Genomic DNA, 24,428 nt, shown 5'->3' with positions numbered 1-24,428 from the left:
GATCAACTTAAAAGCAATACATACCAACGTGTCCAATGAAAACCACATTCACATGCTCCTTCTTGCTCTTGCTTTCCTCCACCTTTGGGGGCTTCTTTTTGGACACCTTTGCCACACTGTCGCCGTCCACTTCACCGTCGTCCAATTCCATCTCCTCATCTTCGGGCGTCAGGATGGAATCCTCTTCAGCGTCCCAACTGTCCAGTGGTTCACTTTCTGCAATTGGAAAGAAAAGAAGGCTTACATTAGTAATGAAAATCGGAATATTCTTACTCGCAAACAAGTCTCGAAATTAAACCAGGATACAAGAGTTTTTATAGAGATTCTTTTGAGATTTCTGTATTAATATTAATGTGCCTTTGTAATTTATGATTTTTGTTCTGGATTTTAGGATTTAAGATTTTAGGACATCTTTAATAATTACTAGAAATTTCTCCAGATTTTCTCCAATGATTTTTTAGGATCTACTCTAAATTGTGGTATTCGGACGTATTGCAGAAATCAGGAATAACATTAACTATAGAGACCATTTAGATTTAAAAAAGAGCTCCAAACTTGAAAAAGCTTGCAAGAGAAAAAGACTCTCTAAAGACTTTCATTTTCATTTTCATTTTGCAGCGTTTGGTGGGGCAATGAGAGCGCAAGTCAGTCCAAAGCCGGGGTAAGGGATAGGTAATGGCCGTAATAGTCTATGCGGACCACTTGAACACCATCGGAAAGGATAAGAAGGGTTGGGGTAGGGTATAGGGAATGGAGAAGACTTGACACAGTAATGCGATTAATGCTGCAAAATGTAAATGTGCTGAAAGCAATTTAATTTGAGTTTTGAAGTTTGATTTGACTTATTAAAATTCCAAATAGATCGGCCATTGTACAAGTAAGAAAGAATATGCTGATCGCTTTCTAGAAATTTTATAAACAACAAAATAACAACAATATGAGAGTGATGCTAAGGGCTGCTGATGGCACAATGCGACGCTTTAGGAGATTTTGATACTGAATGAACATTACTATACAGAGCGCAATTTAATCGATGGTGATAACTTTACAAACTTTATCTGTTTTTACACTGATTGACGATGCTGATTTACATAAAAATATTTTAAAAATAATTGATATTATTAGTTCATTTGTTTGTGTGATCTAAGTGTTAATAATGGAAAAATTTTACATACCCTTGATAATAATACTTCCCTGATCAGAAATATTATATTTTGAGCGCCCTTTTCGAAGCTATTCTATCCAGGTATCCATGTACTGCTTTCAATCCTGAAATTATTCTTATTGTGCATGCTCATGCATTATATTAGTGATGATCATAATCATGCAACAGATAAGAAGGAGAGAAAAAGAGAATATAGGAACAGTGATTAGTAATGAGTTAATTATGTAGTTTTGTTAGAATTATAAACAATTAAACAGCAGTAATGAATAACTTATAAAATTACTTTGCAGCATAGCTGAGCCTTTCGGAACGTAAGACCGATGTATAAAAATAATTTGTTTCGAAATTGTCCGCGTGGTCTTCTAGTGCCCCTATTAGATCAGAATCAGTCATAGACATACATATCGAATGCTCGCCATGACCCTATGACCAACATTTGTATATGTATAGACTTAGCTGATGTGGCTTTTCTAATAGGTAGTTCTTTCACTCATTGATTGTCTTCAAAACCTTGTCAAGTATAGAAAATTGATTTTATTTCATTTATTACTACATTAAAGCTACATTGTACTTATTAAGTATTAGGTATTATTTTATGTTTTTATCACTATTGATATTATCAAGGCCAGAATTCCCAGTGAGTGAAGAATTTTATAGTACTAGAACACCATAGAAGATCGCTTAACATTACCTAATCATGGAACGGCTTTTTGCTCTATTATTTTAGGTAGATGCTATTGATCTCCCTTTGCTCCTATCCGCAACCCGGTGCACGCGCCCTGTTGGTTTTCGAAAACCTCGTAGAAGATTACAAACCGTCAATGGCATTCCCAATTACTACCCCACATTGCACATTCAAGGGTCTGATTGTGCTCCTAACCCACCCTCAGTCTGTAATCTTCTCGCCAGTTTGAAATTATATTTTCCCGAAGTGAAAGTAATTTTGATGAGTGATAGCGTAGTGCAGCCCAACTGCATAGTACAGTAGTTTAACCAGAATCTTTAGGTCAGAAGATAAAATCTAAATTTTGTAATAAAAAGGTTGCCATTGCTTTGAAATTTACCCAACATCTAATCAAAACTACTAACAACAGCGATCAATTATCAAAATTCATCGCTCCCTGGAAAATATAATCCCAAGCCCAGGGGAGAAAAAGACTCTCTAAAGACTTGTAATAAAATAGTGACCAACCTCTTAAAAGAGTCCTGCCACCATCCCTGTTAAATAGGGTCATCATCCCGTATTCTGCACGCGTCAATGTATGTTTCGGAACAAAACAAGCACACCCCGCCCACCACCACAACCACCCAAAGGCGGGAATCAATATTACGTAAATCAAGCACTTTGCCAAACGCCCGACCCACTTTAATAGGCATTAAAATTGCATCACCAAATTGGTTTCGCTTCGGGATCTCCGCCCACCACGACGTCGCCTTGGGAAAGTCGGGGGCAGCACGCAGGGAAGGAGGACAAAGACGTCACAAATGGTAACACAATTCGGCCTCTAACGGAGACCGAATCCAAGAAAGCTCCTCCGTAGGAGGACAAATTATGCATATTTTCCCACATCGACCTGTCGCAGCCGTTCCCCAGGGTTCGAGAGGCGGGAATTGTCCAGAACTGCACAAGCGAGACTTCTGGGGAGAGAGGAAAATAATACGTGAATTGATGACGAAGACATTATCCTTCACCAACTGGGTTTGCCATCATCAGCACCACACGTGTGCAGTGCTTCCACGTTCATTGTGGCGTCTGTTTCTTCCCGTACTTTATTGGGGATCGCACAGTGGTCCAGATCAAAAAAATAAAAAAAGTGCTTATAGAACACTAAGCTGATGAGCATACTTTGTCCGTGGACGTGATGCCAAGACCTTAATTTGTATGTAGTAAACAAATATTTAACTTTGTTTTCAACCTAAAGCTATATTAGAAAACTAAGTTTTTGACAGAAAAAACTGGACCTCTGTGGGTCAGTTGGTGCATAGACCGTTTGTGTTTTTGCTCCGTGTCGTCGTAGTAGGTAGTAGTACTTGGAAGCAAACTTCATTCCGCACGGTTCGTTGCGCCACACTGTCGTCGCTGGCTGACTAACTGGTTCCTTCCGTCATCGTCGTCGTCGCCGCCGTGGTCGTCGCGTGTGTGGGGATTCAACGGGACCCAAAGGGGCAACCCCCACAGTGAGGAATCGATTTTTCTCATCAATCAGCAGCTAACAGCCTCGTTGGAAGCAGAACAGCTGGAATGAAGGGCGTCTGAGTGGGTGCATACAGGATTAGACGCTGGATAGTGAATACCGTAATGGTAAGCGTGCATACCTGTGCACAATTCATTGCTTCTAACTTTTTATAGGATTAAAGAAATTGTATTACGGGATGTTTCAACAAACTACATGGTTGCAGACAGAGACAAAAGCAGACGTTGTTGCTGTAGGTTAGGTATGGCATATTTATTGTGCAAAATGAGATTTTCAGTTAAACTAATATCTATGCTGTTGCCAGACATATTTTACAGACATGTCGAAGAATAGAATGCTGTCAGGACTATCCTTGTAGTAATAATTTGAAATATGAACGAGTTCAATCAATTTATCGAAAGAATATCTTAGATTCCTTGTGATTGGAGCATAATCTTGAAAGAATTCTGACCATAATCGCAATTGTGTGAGGTTTTTGGTTTTAACAGTATGAAAAATTTAATCAAAATACTTTTTTGTGACACCAGCCTTTATGAACTCTGTAATGATTGACAAAATATTTCTGTAAGAAGACCGACCAGAGCCCTGAAATGAGCCTGGTCCCTTATGCCTCAAAAACAAGTGACTAAATATTTCTTTCAAGATTTCTCGTCACATGGTGGCAACTATTACTCAAAGTATTTTTTTTTTTCTATGACTTTGTCGCAGGAATTTGGTCAATAATTAATTCAGGAATAATACAAGAAGTACTTAAAGAGCTTTTATCCGAAACGGATTCCTCACAGAACCCGACCAAACTTTTCTCTGGTGACACATCTAAATATATCTTTGGAGATTCCTCATGGCATGATGTCCGGTGTTACACAAAAGTATTTTTCCATGACTTAGTCCCAGGAATTATGAAAATTTATTCAGATATTAATTGGAAATTTCCTTCAGACGTTGCTGCTAAGATTTCTTCAGGAAGTGATTCCTTCACGAACATTCCATGGGCATCCTGTAATATTTTCGTTCAGGATGTCATAAAAATCTAACTACATAACCTCCATGCATGTTACACGGTAAAAAAAAAAATACAAAAATGGTAAATTGCTAGTACTAAGCTGAGATGCAGGCTCCAACCTAGATGAAAACTAATGCCAAGAACTATAAGATGTAGTAGATTCCCACGATATTTACTCTAGAGATTCCTCCAAGGATTTTTTCAGACTAATTTGGGAATTTTTTCTCGAAAACATTTCTGAAAACATAATAAAGTCTTGGCTAAATAGTTTCAGCAGGGTGTCTACTCGTTCACAGAAATGATATTTCTCTGATATTTCCATTTTAACAAAATAATTCCAAGCTCAAGATATACTCTTATTTCAGATAGGTAAGAAATCAATGACAAAATAAATTTAATGTAATAGTGTTTCAAGCTTCCAGATGTTTTTAAACGCATGTAGAAGCTATTTTTAGGTGGAACAATATCGTAACTTTTTTTAAGGACACCGACACGTTAATGTTTCCAGTGGACGATTAGCCCTTTGAAGGAAGCTACACACTAGACAACGGACTAGCAAACCTAAGTTTTATTGAACTGAATTTTGTTTGATAAATAGACTTTTATATCGTTAGTAAGAGTTCTGCCACAGACAAACATACGTAGTCACGAGGACATGCACGCCCAATGCTAAAATCGGTGTGTTTGGCCGATGGATCAACAGATGACGGTAGTGTGTAAACGTCAAACGCGAACAAAAACGATGCGAGCGCTGCGGTTGGTGGATCGGCCACCTACCATATATTTGAATCGGCCGTTAGAAATGTGGTCGAAGGGCATCGGTGAGAGTGTGACGTCTGTTTGTCTGTCAGAACCACATTGTATACTGAACGGAACTTTCAAGTGCATCAGTATGCTTCATCCTTAAATGATCGAGTCCGACCTGTATAAGGCGGCATCCACAAATTACGTAACGCTTGAGGGGGAGGGGGGAGTGGGCTCAAGCGTTACGACTCATACAAAAATTTAAAATTATCCATATAAAAAGCGTTACGGACGGGGGGAGGGGGTCAAAAATTTTCAATTTTAGCGTTACGTAATAAATGGATGCTGCATAATATTTAAATATTCTATTTTTGATAAATATGACGAATTGCTTGTATTTCATAGGAAAACGTTCAAATTTACTAAATTGCAGAGCTAGTAGCGACTGAGTGTCTTGAAAATAGGAACTTAAAAAGACCTTTTCCCTGAAAAAAAGAACAAAATAGAGACTTAACAGGAACCAGCAGATAAGAGTTTGATTCCTCATGAAACCAGACCAGAGATTTCTTCGAGAATATTTCTTTTTCATTCCTCGTGACATTGAGACAAACAATACGGCTTATATTACTTATGCATTTTTTGATAATTTTCTCAAAGAACAATATTTCAGGTATTTGGTCAAAGATTTAGATATTACTCGAGGGAGTGGACCTGGTGTAGTGGTTAGAACACACGCCTCTCACGCCGAGGACCTGGGATCGAATCCCATCCCCGAGATAGTCACAAAAAATTTCAGTGACGACTTCCTTCGGAAGGGAAGTAAAGCCGTTGATCCCGAGATGAACTAGCCAAGGGCTAAAAATCTCGTTAATAAAGATAAAAAAAAAAAAAAAAATAGATATTACTCCGAAAAATCCCTCAGTTTAGGATAGAAGAAAGAAATCAATGTCATTGATAGATTTGCAGCCCAAGGTTAGCTCATCTCTCAATATTTCCTCAGGAGCTCATTTAGTGAATATTTCCCATAAAATCCCTTCAACAATTTTCCCATGAAATTCATCAAAGAATCGGTTTTGGATATTTTTTTTCCTTGTCTGTAGAGCCTTTTACCCACTGCGTCCAATAATTAGGAATATTGTGGTATGACCCATATTTAATTTTGTGCTCATCAAATATCCTCTCACAATTGAGATGTGGTGGACAATGGTTGATGGATCACGTTATCCCAACTAGGCTCAACTCGTTTTATAAAGTTTATTACCCTGTTTGGATTGCATTGCCAAACTTCGGAGGGCTCTAATAACCCTTTTTCAAATATTGACAACCTTTGATTGAACAATGCTGTCGGTAGAGCATGAGACTCTTGGTTTTGGATAACTTAAGAACACAACCTTGTTATGCCAAATATAACCACTGAAATTAACTAAGAGATCATCAGGAATTCCTTCAGAGATTCTTACAGATATAAAAAATATCCTCCATCCCGGTGATCCTTTCATCGATTTTCCAAGGACATCCTTCGAGACATCCGTTAAGAACTTCTTCAAAAAAAACAAGCAAAAGTAATTATTTAAGAGGAAGTCTTCAAAGATTCGTCCAAGTATCCTCCCAAGAATTTCTCCAGGTATTTCTCTAAGGAAATGCGAATGTTTTTTTTTTCAGAAATATAAGAACATGCTCAAAAATTATGAGGTAGGGTGCAGAGTTACTTGGGCACTTCCATGATTCACTTTAGCATGGAGTTTTTTTCTCGGTCTGAAATTTTGCAACAAGAAGCACTTCAATGCGACACATACTGTGTCCAAATATGAGCTCAGTAGCTTTCAAAAACCCCCACTGCCGAAGTGAATCCATAGTGCCAGAAATAGGATCCGGCTCCCTATTTTAAAAGAAAATGTAAAGTAACCTCTGACGAAACTTCTGTAAGTATAAGGGTTACTAGGTGAACTCATAGACCATTGAGGAAATTTTAGAACAGTTTTTAGTTAAATAGTATGGGTGAATGAAAAAAAAATAATCAAAACTCTAGATGATATCCTGCAGCATTTTCTGAAAGAACTCCTTGTAACACATAGGACGAAATCGATTAAAAAATGTGTAGGTGAATTTTCTGGAAAAATGTTGTAGTGTTAATTAGTGCTTAAAGAAACTTTTGTAGATTCCATGGATTTTTTTTTTTTTTTTGAAATTCATTGAGAAATGTTTGGAGGAACTGCAGCTGTTATTCTTGGATAAATATCTGGAAAAAATCCTAGCAAAAAATCAGGGTCGAGTTGGAGGAATCCTTTGGAAAGTTGTTAATAAATTTACTCGAGGATTTTTTTAAGAAATTCTTTGGAGATACTTTTCGGATTTCTTGGAATAAAATCTCTGAACATTTTTTTTTTATCTTACAAGGGAAGGTCACGATAGTGTTACATGGGGTTTTCAACCGGACAATTTTTGTTAGATTCTGCATGTCGAAATATGAAAAACCACAAAGCCTTTCGGGTGATGGACCAGTGGTGTAGCCAGGAGGGGCTCTAAAAGGGGCAATTTTGTATGCATATTATATTGTTAAGCTAATTGGAAATTTGACAACCATATTTTTTTAGTAATTATTGTGATGGTAGAGAACAGAATTGACATTGATGTATGTTTCAAACGTATTTTTTCCATGCCATAGGCGCAATCGGGATGGGTTTCTTGTTGGTATACTATTTCAATAAAACCAAATTTGTTTTGGTGTCTATATTCCATGTTAGTTACGCCAATGGCATAAAAATACATTTTAAACATACATTTATGTCAATTCTGTCCATTACTATCGTAATAAAACTGAGAAAAATCTTTTTGACAAATTTTCAATTGACTCAAAAATATTATATTCGTACAAAATCGACCCTTCCTGAGCCCCTCCCGGCTACACCACTGGTCCACCACCCGAAAGGCTTTGGGGTTTTTCATATTTCGACATGTAGAATCTAACAAAAATTGTCCGGTTGAAAACCCCGTGTAACACCATCGTGGCCTTCATTTGTTAGATTAACCTTATTGGATTTTCTAGGAAAAAAAATCTGTAAAACCCTTTGAAAGACCTTCTAGAGTAACCACTGAAAAATTAGAAAAATGTCTGGAGGAAGTCCTCAGATAGTGTTAAAAAAAAGAAAAAAAAAACAAGTAATCCCTGAGCAAATTTCTGGTGATAGTAGCGTTGCTCGAGAACTTCCTGGAGCAAATTCTGGAGAATTTTCTCAAAATATTTTTGAAAAATCGCTGAACGAATATCTAGGGGAATTTGTAAATGAATATCTAGAAGAATTTCTGGAGAAATCTCTGTAGAAGTCCCTGGGAGTATTCCAGCTGAAATCTCTGGAGAAACCACTAGGATAATTCCTGAAGCTTTTTTCCTAGAAAAATCTGAGATGAAATTCTTGCCGAATCAGTTGAAAAGTCTCGTAAGTCTCTGAAAATATTTCTGGAACCTGCAGAATTTCACATCAAAATTCACAGCAAGTAAGTTAAGGAAAACAAGAGACTTTAGAGACCATTTTGGTTAAAAATAAAGACTAAAGAAACCTTTCATCAAAAATAGAGACTTTTCAAAGATATATTAAAATAGAAACCAAGTCTCTAAAATGAGACCTGCCACAAGCCCCAAAATTGATGAATTGATTGCTTGGACATTTAAAATTGAAATTTTTTTTGAATTCCAGATTACTTTCCCAAAATCAGTTTTCCAGTTTTTTAAACTTCGAACGATTTTAAAAATCGTGCATGAAGATATGTGAATTCATTACTGATCAAATTTAGAGGTATTAATAAAATTCAATCATGTCTTGGGAAGCCGATAAAATTTCAGTTCGAAGAATATTTTGATAGCGGCGAAGCGGGTTCATATTCTACCATGAATTACTGCATCGAAGAAATTTCCCTGATTGTTATCGAAATTCCCTGAGGATTCCAGACTTTTTTTCCAGGTTCAATAAAATTCCCTGCTAATTCCAGGTTTTCCAGTTTTTTTAGGTATTAGAAACCCTGTTGAATAATTGTTTAAAAACGAATTAAACCCTGTCTAATATCCTGTAGAACTTTATGGCGAAATTGCCTAAATCACTTGGGTTGAATTCCTGAAGAAAATATGAATAATCGTTGGAGAATTTCTCGGTGTAAACTTTGAATGAACTTATAAAATCGAAAGAAAAATTTATTGGAATTTATTCAATAAACCTAGGGGATTCATTGTAGAATTACACAAACCGTTAACGAAATTCTACCGAAACCCTGGAATAATCCTTAATGGGGGTTCTCAGAAGAACTATCGTATGCACTATTGGAAGATCTCCTCGAGTTAAGTGAAGAATTCAATGGAGAATTTACCAGAAATCTGTGGGTGAATTCATCCAGCAATCACAGTTGAAATTAATGAAAGTATCGAAATAATTGGCAGAAATTCTGCATGAATTCCCTTCAGGTTTGCTTATGAAATAGGAGAAAGAATGTTTGGTTTCTCCAAAGATTCATTGAGAAATCGTGAAAATAAATCTCCTACAACACTTCAAATCTTCCAGCTACGATTGCTTAAAACTATTTTTGGCGGTGTACATGAGAAATCATTAGTAGAATTTCCGGACGAACCCCAGGGACAATTGTTAGAGAAATCTCTGGAATCTCTGGAAGAATCTTTGGAACAAGTCTTGCAGACAGACAAAAGCAATCACACATATTTTAGTTCAATTAGTTCTACTAGAACCATTCCCATCTTATGATGCACCACAGCGTATTTTCTTCTGGCGCTCTTTCCAACACTTCCACCGCAGACGACAAAAGATTGAACACGTTCAACATTACCTTCCAACACACCACCCGCACGTCCTATTCATTTAACCTCATTTCATCCGTTTCACTCAATGAAATTAATACACACGGACAAATCCGCTTCATAAATACTGACCCGGTCGCACTTTGTCAGGACGGGAAAAAGTGGAAAAAAGTTAAAAGCTCTTACCACTATCCCGCAGTAGGGCATCGTTTTCCAACATTTCACCAGCCTTTGGCATACATACACTCAGCTCTGTGTAATATGTTGAAGCTCAAGACACAAGACACTTCAAAAGTATGGTTCCAACTCTTTGTTTCCCTGTCATTTATTATGATTTTTTCTGATAATGCAACGTGTTAACACTATAAAGACAACTATGCTTCGCCTATCTACCTAAAAACTTTCGTATGTATCACTCGGGAGCAGATATTCACCACTCATCGCGGCGAGCTAAAATTCCAGACTAATGACAAACTGCGTGGCACGCGGTTGACCACAAAAACTCTCACTGGTGCTGCAATTGAACATTGAATTGCATTACGCCACGCCGATTTTCATATTGTCAACTCCAATCCATTTGCACCTTGGTGGAGCCAATTCGAACTGTGTCAATGCAGAACAACTCCATAAATATTTGATCAAATTCTTCGATGATTGTGTATGGCTCCTCCTTCGTTTCCCATAGCTATGGTTGACCAAAAAAGCTATCAAGCAGCAATGTGCAGTGGAAAACAACATAAAATACTAGGACTGTAAGCAGCATAAACCCCAAACAGGGACATTATTAAAAAAGAACAGCATTGGCAGCAGTAGGGTCGTCGCATTCTGTGTTGTCGTAGTCATTTTCGTAGGATGTGGGCCAGACAGCAAAACGTTCCGTCGAGTGCCCACCAATACGGTGTGCGGATGGAGAAAGTGGAGTAAGAATGCTAATAAAGTGATGCATGTGTAAATGCTGTAGTACCAAAAGAAAACAATTAAAAGAACTCGGCTCCGTTATGCGTTTTGGAGGTGGTGAGCCTAACAAATAAAAAAATAAGTAAAAAACCATTGACACAGGTAAAATTTGAAATACAAAAACATATGTTACATAAGGCGCAATCCACAAATTACGTACTCTCTAGGGGGAGGGGGAAAATAGGGTCAAGCGTTACAGCTCAAACAAAAAAAAATCATACAAAAAGCGTTATGGACCCCCCGTCAGCGTTCGAAAATTGTCAATTTCAGCGTTACGTAATAAATGGACGCTGCCCTTACCCAAATTTGTTCATTTGGACTCCCCGAAGCTACTGTGAAAGTCTATGCGGATTCCAGAAGTCTAACAGGCACTCAACAATCTTGGAGTTTGATGTAGAAAATTGACCAAATTTATGGAAAAATCTGTTACAATTAGGTGACACTATAACTGTTGCTATATTTGGCTCAAGCACCGAAATTCCGCTATTTATCTAAATATTGCGTTGCTGAATCGATTGCATTTTTCAGAAATAACATAGCTCGTAGATAAAAAACCGAATTTAGTACTATACCATTTAATTCCACTAGAGTTTGTATCCTTTGACAGATACAAGAATTTCGACCTCAACTGTAAGGCCGTCTTCAGTGTCGTGTACTAGACTCGACTTCGAAAGTCGACGAAGTGACTAACTTGACGAAGTGACTAACTTATTTTATGGGAATGTGTTCTTTTTTCAATTCAGATACAGCAAAAACGCAAAATATTCTGAACAGGATTTAAAATCTAAAAGTATATTGAGTATTGTACGTTTTAAGTTTATTTCGTAGATAGATCGGAAATAAAAGGTACAATAGGGGGAGATCCCCCAGTGCCGGACAGCACCCAATACCGGACAAAGCCGAAACATTGAGAAATCATGGTCCAATCAAGATGGTGTATTAGTAGAAAAGGAAGCTATTATGTAGACTAATGTTTGCGTAGAATAACACATCCTTGAAATATGCATCCCTTTTTAAAAAAGTAGAAAAGTTTGAAAATCTTTAAAAAAATAACGTATCTTCTTAATTTTGACCCGATTTAGTAATTATTTTGAATATGAAAAAATACTTTGGATCCCGTAAGCATGATCAAACATAATCCTAATTTGATAGTATGAATGTGTTTTGTACCATAATTGAAGTAAATATGGACAAATTACAATTTTGGTTAAGCACCTCCTGTCCCTCAGTTTCGGACAGCTTAATTTGTTATATGATATCTTTGTAATTAATGCATCAGTGTCTCAAAATACTTTCATTTTTCATGGGTTCCGTCGACCATGGTATCAAACATGCAATAAAATTAAGAAGAATGAACATTCATAACACCATCGTAAAATGTGCTGTTTTTCATCATATATGAAAGAGGTTTTTGATAGGCATCTTGCAAATTAAGAAAAACTCAAATTATTTTTGTAAATGTTGCAATTGCATTGAATTGGTAATTATAAACTATTTCTATAGTGTACACATTCAATGATGTTCAAATTTACAGAATTCGAGGCATTTCCAAATCGTGTCCGGTATTGGGTGCCACCTTTCAAGATCGATCAATTTGGTACTAAAATACAACATCAAAACTCAATGTCAAAATTCAAATTTATATTTTCAAATTTATTTTTGTACACTATAAAAATGATAATATTTATCATAGATGGGTAACACGAGCCCATATAATCAATATTTTTCGAATTATGAATTTAGTGGCTTAAGTGTCCGGTACTGGGGGATCTCCCCCTACTCAATCTACTTTTAAGATTTAAAATGCTTTACAATATATTGTATAGCATTTTTCTCGAATGTTTCCGAGTGTTAGATACGTCGTTTTGAAAAATTATGCTTCATTTAGTCAATTTTAGAATTTATGGATTTTCAAAACGGCCAATAACCGTTTTTTTACAAATCATTCATTGGCCTCCTTAAAACGGCCAATGATCGGATCTCTCTCCATCAAGAAGGTCTACAATCGGAAATCTTCGCAAACTGTCATTGGCCTTAGCATGGAGAGAGGCCAATGACTCTCTCTAGCTCATTCGTTGAAACCCAAAAAGGGTCTAGCCATGGGCCAAGGCACGTCAATAAAATTCAATTTGGCCTATAAAAAGGCCCATGCCTGATTGAAAATCGAAAATGGGCCTCATCATTTTTTCCACATTTTGGGCAGTTTTCAGAATAAAATCGATTATTAACGTGTAGTATTAGTAAATTACCACTTAACGAGCAGGAATTCACATTGATTGATTTGAATACTAAAAAATAGGAATTGAAAATGTAGTGAACAATATTCATGCACATCGAATTTTCTCAGAATCAACAATTTAAAAAATTGGCTTTTTTAAATTGTTACGCGAGAAATTATATAACTATCATGTAAATGTCCGCTATGAATCGCGTAATCTGATCGATTACGCGACAATTTGCACTAATACATAAAGGTGCTGTAATTTGACAAGATGTGTAGTGTAATTTTGCGATAAATCTGGCATTCTCTTCATGTGCATGATTTCATGACAATTTTACATCAAAGATATTTGTTCATCAACGCCAGTGTTTAACGAATATTGAAATTTTTGCTTGAAAGCTGTGTCCTATGAAGATATCTTCACATTACAGCAATCAAACTAAGAATAACATAACTCCTAGCATTTTAGAGACCCCTCCCTACTGAGATTCTGGTGAAATTGCGGTAGAATTTTGAGACCTGCTGTGCGTATTTTTAACAGCATGTTGAATTCCGGAAACTTTAAGTATTTCTGTGATATTCTAGTTATTCCGATAGGGTTCCTGGTAGTATGCGGTAGTTGAATTGTGAAAGGTTTTTTTTATAACCCTGGTAAGAATCTCCGTTGAAAATTCTTGTGAGTCCAGTAATATTGCTGATTTTTCGTTCTTTTTTCAATGTTGTATTTCATCCGGTTCGTTGTAATCTTGTAATCAATTCGATCTGGTTGAAGTTCTGAAATCCAGGTGGGAATGTTGAGATTTTGTGGGAATTGTAGTGGCTCCGATGGTAATTGTTATAATTCAACGAGGATCCCCCTGAAACATTAGATTTCTCATCAAAATTATTAAGATTCTTATGGATATCACGAAAATTCCTATCGGAAGGAATTCAAAAGATATTTACCGAAATTCAAAAGATTTCTATAAAAGCTTTGCTCTGAAATTCCAACGGAACTGAAAATTTCTATAAAAGCTTTGCTTTGAAATTCCAACGGAACTGAAAATTTCTATAAAAGCTTTGCTCTGAAAATCATATAAATCTTATAGGTTTTTACAAAGATTGACATCAGAATTCCAAAGATGCATAATCACCAGGAAACTCAACTAAATCTCAGAGATTCTTACAGAAATACCGTCTCAAAGATAGCCACAGGTTTCCATGAGATAACCGGAATCTCATTCCCTTTCTAATATTCCCACAATAATCCTAGATTGGCTTCCGGAATTCCAAAGGGATTCTGAGAATCCGGGATGTCAGAATTCATACGTAAAAATCAGAATTACATTATAAATTAATTCTCACCTATATCCCAGAATTCCTAGGAAACAACATATCTATCATAATACCAGAATTCAAACGAATATGACAAATTTCTACGGTTGGAGATCTTACCGGAATCTCAGAATTATTTTCCAAACCTCCGAAATTCTATGGAAATCTCAATATACCTTTCAATATATCGAGACGCACATCGTTTTCCTATGTTTTTACTCAAAAGTAAATTAGACCACTCAATTCCGCAATCTCAAAACATGTGTAGCAATCTCTGAAGCTAACTATCGGTAGCCTTGTAGTAAATGCTACATTTATTCATACCAACGAGTATTGAGATTCTGCTTAGAGGATTCGAACATTAATTAAAGAATGATTTTATGTTTTTTTTAAACTCGATATCTCCCGAACTCTATGGTCTTTTAAATATCGAGTTTTAGAAAGTTGAATGTATACCGTAAAAATAACTAATTGGAATCGTGTAAGCATTATTGATAAAAAATCCGGACTACCTCAAAATCGGTATTTACAAATCTTCCGCAACAAGTTCCCTTGGTCCTGCCCTTAATGTCTTGAATCAAGGCCAAGTCGAACATCAAAACTCGATTTAATTCAATTTAAATAACCCAACGTCCGTGGACTTTATCTTAGTTAGATATCCGAGATCAACCTGAATAGCCTACCGTATTCAACCGTTGGAATTCTTCAATTGCTCTCGAGATTCTTCCATAAAGCCTCCAAAAAATCAAGCTAAAACTACTCCATCAATGAGAAGCTCTATTTAAAGTAAATTTTTATATGCACCTAAAAAGCGGAATAAATTTCTATAATATATGATAACGATATGAAATTATCCCAGAATTTTTTTTAAAATTCCCTTAAGTTCATCAGAAGTTGTCCTGGAGCCACTTCAAAAATTTAAACAGATTCCCACAGAAATTATAATATGGGAAGGTTAAAAAATGACATCCTCCATTTGAGTAGGGGGCTGTCTACGAAGGTCGGTTACAAAGGTCTGTAGATGTAATAGGCATAGGAAAATGTGTATTATAAGAGTCTGCCATAGGAATTGAGAATGACTTTTTAAGAAATTGTTCATGACACTTCTAGCGATTTTTTCATGAATCCAGAGATTCCTCCGGGAATCACACCTGAATTTCTGGACCATTCAGAATAGGCATCTTGGAACAGACAGATGGTTCAGGAATAAAATGTCGATATGATATGTAGATCTTTCCATACCTGTGACAATCAAGTCAACATAATATTGTTACCGCCTGCAGCGCTCCACTTGGATATTATTTCTTCCAGATTTGTTCAGCAACTCATCCTAAAATATCTTACGTCCCGAAAATAAACATATTGGAGAAACTCATTAAGTAATTCTCTTAACAAATTTTAAAAGTTTTTTTGCGAAGAATCTCTGAAAGACAACCTGAAGGAATCCTTACTAAAGTTTCCTGAAAAGTTCATTGAGATGTTGAGTGTAAATTAAGATCTTTGGTCAGTTTCCATAAGAAATTCCTGGAGGAACGCACGAAGCCCAAGATAGTTCTTAAAGAATGCTTGAAGGTTTTATTGAAAAAGATTTTTAGACAAATACTTAACGATATCATTGCCAAAAAAAAATGCCAATATAATTCTGTGATTACACGGAAAGATACTTGAAGCTATTTTTTCGAGAAAGAATTCGAACTTTCGAGAGAAATAGTTTATTAAATCTCTAGAGTCATCAGCAATTATAAAGGTATGTCTGTAGGAAAGTTTCCAACATGTATCTGAGAATTCCTTGCATTTATTGTGGCATAAGATGTCTGAAGAGCTTCCAACCTTCAGATATTTTTTTGATTGAAAAATTACAATTATTCTCCTTTTCAAATTACGTCGAGATCGTGATAGCGGATATTTCCAATAAAGCACAATAGTCAATTAGCTTTCGAACATACACTAAACATAGCTTTTCTAGCACTAGGATTATAATATGTTGCGGACTGTGTGTTCTTCAGCATTGCAACTCACTGCTTCTTGATTCATTTATCCAGTATTTTAAATGATAGATTTTTTCAAGCTTAATATTTTAACTAACACTGATTTGATCATGTATTTTGTAAATCACATAGCATGATTCTAGAGGTAGCAAATATTTTCTTCTTTCACGAAATTCAATCCTATAAGTTTTTGAAACTTCTAACTACTGCTAGTTTAAGTCTTCGAGTTTCCGTTTAGTCGATAAATGCACCACAAACTGAGAAAGATTAGTAATATCTTCATGAATATATTTCACGTTGATTATTTGAATCTTCATGGATATATGTCACGTTCGTGATTTGAATATTCGACAAAATTGCAAAAAAATGACTTGTTGCACTTTCAGAAATCCGAAATACGCACTTTTCGTCCTCGGCCTGATGCTGATGGCCCTGGCCTTTTTGGTAAGACACGACACTCGCGTACACATTGCGAACCGTTTCGAGTAAAACTTTCCCGTCGACTGAGTTTCCCGAGACGTGCTTCCTCCAATTCGCAACCGGGTGCTAAGCGCACAAGTTGCCTCCAGCAGACAGAAACTGGATTCGGATGGGTTCCGAATGACGCCGGCCGTTGCGGTACGCTTTCATTAGCGTATCCGTATCGACGCCTTGGCTACCCCGAAATTAATCACAAGCGCACGCGGAAGGTGGTGACGCATGGTGACGATCATAACATCTACGTAGGCTTCCGAGAACGGAGAACCGTGTATTCCTGTTCCGGGCATAAACATGACTGGATGGTTTAGTTCTGCTCTGATAGTTGAAAATTTGGCAGGTACATATAGAAAGCTTATAGCCATCAAATTGAAAAATAAAATCAAATATCATAAAGTGAAATATCGTGGCCTAGCAGAGAAGCAGACTCTGTACCAGTAAGGACGTAACACTAAAACAAGTAGGCGAGTATGAGTTTGAATACTCGCCTACTTGTTTTGGTGTTACGTCCTTAGTACAGAGTCTGCTTCTCTGCTAAGTTTTCTTATGACCTTCAACTAGCGCTTGAGCTTATTAGCTGAGAGCTTCCTTTGCTTATCGACCATTTCCCATTTGTACATTTGTATATTGCAAGAAGATACTTTAAGCCACGTTATAGGAATTGAGCCTGGACATCTGACAAAGACATGCTTGTTATAACTTCAAGGTTGACCTCAAATATTAGCCTTGAAAATCCCATGATCACGGGCTACACGAGAAATCATTGTAATCACAGGCTGGTAGCGACTCAGAGTCTTAAAAATAGGAACTTAAAGAGATCCCTAGCCTGAAAAAGAGACCAAACAGAAATTAAGAAAACAAAACGAATGAATAACGAGATAGCAGTTTGATTCCTTGTAGAAGCAGACATTTCTCTAAGAATATTTCCAAGACCTTTAGGGGTTTTTGTGACATTACAAGTATTACTGCTCGTATTACTGCATGCATTTTATCATGATTTTCTCTAAGAATTTCATTAGAAATTAATTCAGGTATTTGCCCAAACATTCAGATATTACTCCGAAGATTTCCTTCAAGAGTTCATTTAATGATTATTTCCCATGTAATTCCTCGAAGAATTTCCCTAAGTAATTCGAATGAGAATTTTGTTTTGCATACCTCAAGAATACAATGAATTAAGAACATTTGTATGAGAAGAAAAACCTGAAATTTTGAGCACTATTTTATCAATTACTCCGTTTTCCATATGGGATAGTTATGTTTTTCTGAGCCATAGTGCACAATTCATTATTTTTTTTAGCTTCGTCGGTTCACCCAAATCGAGATTGGCATCTTCGAAACATTAGAATGAGCCTGAGGGTAGAGAAATGATCATATCCTCACGTGCTACCTCAAACATTCTCTTACAGGATGCAAATCTTGGTTACTATGATTGATGTATTCTAATTTTTAATTTCATCTCTAAAACCTTGTGCTCTTTTATTTGATAATCCCTCGAATATCGAGTAATGAAGAGTTGTACATAATTTGCTCTATCAATGCTACGTGTTTGCGGTGTTCGACATAGTGGCTACACTCAAACAACTACGAATAACCGAAATTATCGAACAACTACTACAAGCTAATTTATGCGCGTACGTAAAAAACCTGACCAGACAGCATTATAAACCAACAAATGCGGTTAGCAACACACATCACGCCTATTAGTGACTGACTCAGTCTAACCGACCAAACGCACCGGGCGTCGGCCGAGTGACACTAAAACCGAGAAGTTAAAAACCGAGCTAAGATAGCCGGTAGGTACCTGGCCGAATGGTACCGATTCGTGTGTATTTCCACCAGTGGCGTCTCGTCCTAAGGTGCACTTGGTGCACTGCACAGTCAAAGATTTCAAACTAACAAATGAAATATATATATTATAATTCTCAATACTTCCAACATTCATAATGTATAGTTGCTTGAAAATGTTGTTTGATTTCTTCACCTTCAATTGGTGCATCGCCCTTAGTGAACAAACCGTTTGATTCTCCCTCCCATGGTCTTGCTTAACCAGCAAGCGAAAACAGTAAAGCGAACAAGACAAACTGCCATGCGTCTCCATCGTATTGCAGAGAATGTTCATTTCAGCCGTGCACTCTTTCTTGTGCACGAAAATAGCTTGTATGGACACAGCAGGAATGTGCATTTGTATTGGCATTTCTAGAGCAACAGTGGCGTTGTATAGGTAAAATCTGGTTCACTCGAATTTGTGCACCCGAGATGCCCATGACGCTCGCATTGGTTTGCAAGAATCGAGAAAGCGCCCGCAACTGGCGTCACGACGTCTGCTGTTGGAAGAGAAAGCGTCAACGCCATTCATGCTTTGTGTGTATGTATGTTGCATGGAGCTTCCAGGTGTCGCGCGATGGTCTAATCCACTGGTGTACTAAAATCACTCGGTCAAAGAATTTTGACACTAGAGCGGGTCCAGATCACGTGGAGATCATACGGGAGCGTGCCCCGCTCAAGTGTCACAATTCTCAGACCGAGTAAATTTAGTACATCAGTGGATTAGACCATAGTAGGCGCAATATTGATTGGAACCAAAACTAGATCTTCTTCTTTCTGGCGTTACGTCCCCACTGGGACAGAGCCTGCTTCTCAGCTTAGTGTTCTTATGAGCACTTCCACAGTTATTAACTGAGAGCTTACTATGCCAATGACCATTTTTGCATGTGTATATCGTGTGGCAGGTACGAAGATACTCTATGCCCTGGGAAGTCGAGAAAATTTCCAACCCGAAAAGATCCTCGACCGGTGGGATTCGAACCCACGACCCTCAGCTTGGTCATGCTGAATAGCTGCGCGTTTATCGCTACGGCTACTGGGCCCCTAAACCAAAACTAGATGTTATAAACATTTTGGCCCAATTGATTATGTTTTATCTTATTAAATACACAAAATTTATGTGGCTTTGAATTGATTTATAAACTATGTGTGAATATAGTTTTTCTTGCTCAATAGACCGACAACTGATAAATTGCGGTGGGCGTAAAGTGGGTTTCAGCGTTCAACAGTCAGTCATCATTTCACTTTAAAGCTTTGATGTATCAACAAAAGTATACAAAGAGATGTACCAGCGCTGGACATCGTCGAAAAGCTAAGATATCGTGATACAATTGACAAGCTGTAAATAATAAGAATTATTATATAGAATAACAACGTTAGTAATAATGGAGATTCGGAATTTCGCAAAAGCCACGAAATCCACGGAATTTATCCTTCATCGCGAAACTTGGAAAATAACGCGTAAATAGTTGAATTCTGAAGGTTTATATGATAATCTCAGAAAAGTTCAGATATTTGCTCATAAGAATGGTTTATTTATTTGTAAGCCGAGTTTCATATAAAAAAATGTGCTAATCGTTTAGTTTCAAGTTAAACGTCTTTCTTCTTGCTTTAAATATTGTATTGATAATATGATATTAAACTTATTATCTCAGTTCGCAAAATACGAAAAATGCTTAAAATTTACACATATAAAGGTCATTTTTACTGTAAATATACATTTTTAGGTCAAATATTATCAAACTATGGAACCGCGAATAATACGCAAAATTTTTCTTTCATCACCTTGATATCAGCGAAAATTTGAGAATTTTTCTTGTCCCTAAACATTGTATATTGGAATCATCCAAAATTCTTAAAACTTACAACTAGGATTGAAACGAAGAAAACAAACAAAAAATACGTTCAATGAGCAACAAATATAATAGCTTCCAGACACTTCAAGATTACATACAGTATTGGAAATTACATTTTAAGGTGTTAATAATAAGAAATTACATTTTAAGCTGAAATACATTTTAAAAAATCAATTGAAAAGTTCGTATTCATATTTCAAAATAAACGGTTTGTGCGAGTCAGTGCACAGGTAATCAAATTCCTCACGGGACGCCTCTGATTTCCACTGGTAAACCTTATCTTCGTTATGTCGACTACTTGTATGTTATCATCATCCTCGGTTGGTACGCAGACACAAAAGCATAGGTATGTTCTAAAATAATTAGCAAAGGCCTTTGGTGAAGTTTCAAAAGTTTCCCAACAAATAGTTTCCATCAACTCAGTAGTGCCAAGATCCGTTCACGAGGATGGAAAATCACCCGGCAATCGCGTATCAATTAGGCAGAGGTAGCAGGAATATGACGACGACGACGAGACGACGAAGGCGAATACCTACGATTATGACGAAGCAAAGAGACTTCGCGTGAATCATGACGTAAGGGGTTTTGGGCAACGGTCTGCTGCTATGTATGAAGCGCGTGGTTTTCCTTTTCTTCTCTCCCAAGGCAGTATGTTTCAACGCCGGTGTATGCGACGGCATTCGCCTATGCAAGAAATATGTTTCGCAGCATAGAAATATCGTTTTATGGAAACAAACTACACGTTACTGCAATGTCTCCCAAACTGTTGAAGTTCAGAAATACAGTCGACTCTCCACATCTCGATGTTCTACATCTCGATATATTTCCCTATGACGATGATTTTTTCGGTGTTTCATTCTGCATAAATGTTCACTCTTCATATCTCGATATCTCCCTATCTCGAAGTGATTTACGTTTCCAATTTTCTCTCCGTTTGTCGATATACCTATTATCAAAGGTTACTAGACTAGATTCTAGAGATTCAAAACAATTTGCAAAGACGAAATGACATGTGTTTGTTTTTAATTATCGTCGTAACGGAGTGATTTTCAATCTAGTATTCGTTAAAATTTGTTCTATGTCTCGATCTCTCCCTATCTCGATGGTCCCTTCGATATCGAGATGTGGAGAGGCGACTGTACCATGCACACAGTAGAATAACAAACATATTCCCAGTTTTGCCCTGAGAGAGAGGAGACAGCTGGCTTTGATTGCGAGCTCCCAAAAGTCAAGGGAACCTGTCACCAACTGTAAACATAACCAAGTAAACATAATTAAAATTTTTCAGGGGTTTTCGATGATTTCACATTTTAAAAAGTTAAATACTTGAATATAGTTGTGTGTTGGCAAACTGCTATTAACAACAAGAAGTGAATATGGTTTTGACCAAAATAAGTTCATTTGACCGTTGTGCACCACCCAAGAATTAAATAAAGAAGTCAAATAAGACAAGAAAACAAACCAACTGTCATTGAGCTGTCTAGAGCTCCTAGGAGCTCCTAGGAGCTCCTCTCTCTTAGGTTTTGCCTTGCTAATTTTTATACAGTGTTTTCGAAAGTAGAAGTAGAACTATTTCCGTTTTTGTTTACGGAATGACATCCAGAACTCTTTTGATAACAAACATTTGACTGAAATCGTGTCGTTTCTGCATACGACTATTTCTGCAGTCGCGTGAACCTCGCTTTTTTGACAGTTCAGCGGGATTGTTTACAAGATTTTAAAACGACGTGCAAAAAACTTAATTTTCAAATTCAAGTAGAAAATGATATTATGTAGTTAGAAAAAAAATGTGGTGTTATGCAAAAACCACATGAAAACATCGTGCAGTTTCTATTGAAGAATCATTCTCATAATAAGTACTGTGATCAGTGCTAGAAATGGTAATAGTAGTAGGCTTGTATTTCGCGAAAATCACGTGGCTTTCCCAGTACAGTAGTTCAAAAACGTGAATCTCATCGAGTAGCCTATGTTGGGTGCATGAATTTTCTAAATCGTTAGTGTCATTAAAGGCTCTAAATGCGGGAAATTCAGCGGGAAATAGAACATTTTTCTACAGTAATTTAGGGTTGCCCTTAGCAACGGGTGTTTTGCAATTTTCAAGTCTCTTTGCCTTTTTGCCTGGCTTCGCTGACTGCGATTGGCTTTGTTTGGCTACTGTAGAATGAATTTCAGTTTTTTTCCCAACCCTGACTGTGATACAGTCGCCTCTCCACATCTCGATATCGAAGGGACTATCGAGATAGGGAAAGATCGAGACAAAGAACAAATTTTTGATGAATACTAGATTGAAAAACACTCCGTTGCCAAGAAAGTAATACACAAACAAACGTCATTTAGCGCTCCTAATTTGTTTTGAATTCCAAAACTTTGGTCAAGTAACCTCCGATATTGGTCATTTCGACATACGGAGAGAAAATTGAGAACGAAAAATGAACAGAAACACATCGAGATAAGGAGGATATCGAGATATGGAGGGTGGAAATGTATGCAGACTGAAGGGACTTATGAAATCATCGACATAGGGAGAGATATCGAGATGTAGAACATCGAGATGTGGAGAGTCGACTGTATTTAAAAAGAAAATAATTTTTAAAAAAGTATTTTTCAGCACTATAGGGCAAGTATGTCACCCACATGGGGCAAGACGGCCACCGAATAAACATCGTATGTAGTTCTACGTATAATGCATTTTTTTTTTATTTCCTATTTTTATTACTTACAAAGCAAAGGCTAATTCGTAATTTATCGCTTAATTTATGATCTCCCCCTTAGATCATTGGTAACCAAGTGTGTATCTTGTTATTACAGATCAACCGAATCGATTTACACGTTATTTAACAATGCTACGATGAAGAGCAGATCCTGGCAGTGATAAATTAAGGTAAGGATGAGTAAGATGGGTCATTAGAGTGATGCAAATTTTGAAATGTTGGCTCCCCAATGCTTAAACGATTTATATTATGGTAAATAGCTTTCTTCCAAAAAGTTTGAAATGATTCGGAGAAATTTGAAGTTTATATGAAGATTACTATAAAAAGCAACAACTTTTTGTGTTCAGTCCTCTATCTCTTCTACAACTTTGCTGAAGACCGCATTTTGATAGGACTTAAGGATAAATTATTGCTATTCTTATTCATAAATCGGGTTTGCATTTTGCATGCTTAACCAACTGCTCGGCAGACAACAGTGGTGCTCCTGGCGGGTAAAATAGATCAAAGTAATCCAGGCTACAGCAAAACAGCAGTGTTGCTCCGAAAGTAATTGAATGATCATCTCAGCATGATTTAGACTTTGTTATCACGAATAACAAATTATCCTTACGTCCCATCAAAATGTGGTTTTCGGCAAAGTTGTAGCTGGGAAGATTTCACATGAGTAGAGTTTGTTCACTTTTCCATAAATTGTTATTGCGAGCAGTTAGAGGACTTAACCCAAAAAGTTTGTCTTTTCTATAGTAATTTCCATAGAAAATTCAAATGGCCTGTGCACAACCAAATTTCTTCCAAATCACTTCAAATTTTGGGAGAATGATTTTTATCATAATTGACACCGTTTAAGCATGGGGAGCACGAATCATGTGTTTCCTGGAACCTTTCACACACTAATAAGCATTGATAATAGGCGAATGAAAAGTCATAAAGTTTGATATCCGTCTTTTTCCAGAGCGTATGCTTAAACCGAGGGGGGCGACACATCCAAATCACCGATTAGATGCACTTTTGGATAAAATTAGATTTTTTAGATCAGTGTATCATTCTAGATTTTGACGCGCTTCGTGTGTTGACATCTTCTGCTAAACGATGCGCGTAGATTGATGAGATGCATGAAGATATGAATGGGATGAAGGAGAATCAATGATGATGTAGATCATAGGTTCCCA

At 36.9% G+C, this 24,428-nt stretch overlaps 1 protein-coding gene across 3 annotated transcripts in view; it reads right to left on the bottom strand.

Moving 5' to 3' along the window:
• The window catches only part of LOC23687788 (eukaryotic peptide chain release factor GTP-binding subunit ERF3A), a 61,620-nt gene that overhangs the window by 23,258 nt on the left and 13,934 nt on the right, over nt 1-24,428 (bottom strand). The window contains exons 1-2 of one of the 3 annotated variants that reach the window (XM_021847227.1): nt 16,792-16,889; nt 25-216 (exon numbers count right to left, since the gene is read on the bottom strand). In XM_021847227.1, the coding sequence (XP_021702919.1) occupies nt 25-216; nt 16,792-16,858 (259 nt within the window). In that variant the 5' untranslated portion in view covers nt 16,859-16,889. Of the gene's footprint in view, nt 1-24; nt 217-10,094; nt 10,144-16,791; nt 16,890-24,428 lie in introns of those variants that run through there. The other 2 variants (XM_021847228.1, XM_011495238.2) reach the window with 2 other exon arrangements.

The sequence above is a fragment of the Aedes aegypti genome, chromosome 2 (genome assembly GCF_002204515.2).
Source record: "Aedes aegypti strain LVP_AGWG chromosome 2, AaegL5.0 Primary Assembly, whole genome shotgun sequence".
NCBI classification, from domain to species: domain Eukaryota; kingdom Metazoa; phylum Arthropoda; class Insecta; order Diptera; family Culicidae; genus Aedes; species Aedes aegypti.
The sequence above is the reverse complement of the archived record's forward strand: the minus strand, read 5'-3'. Positions and strand labels throughout refer to the sequence as shown.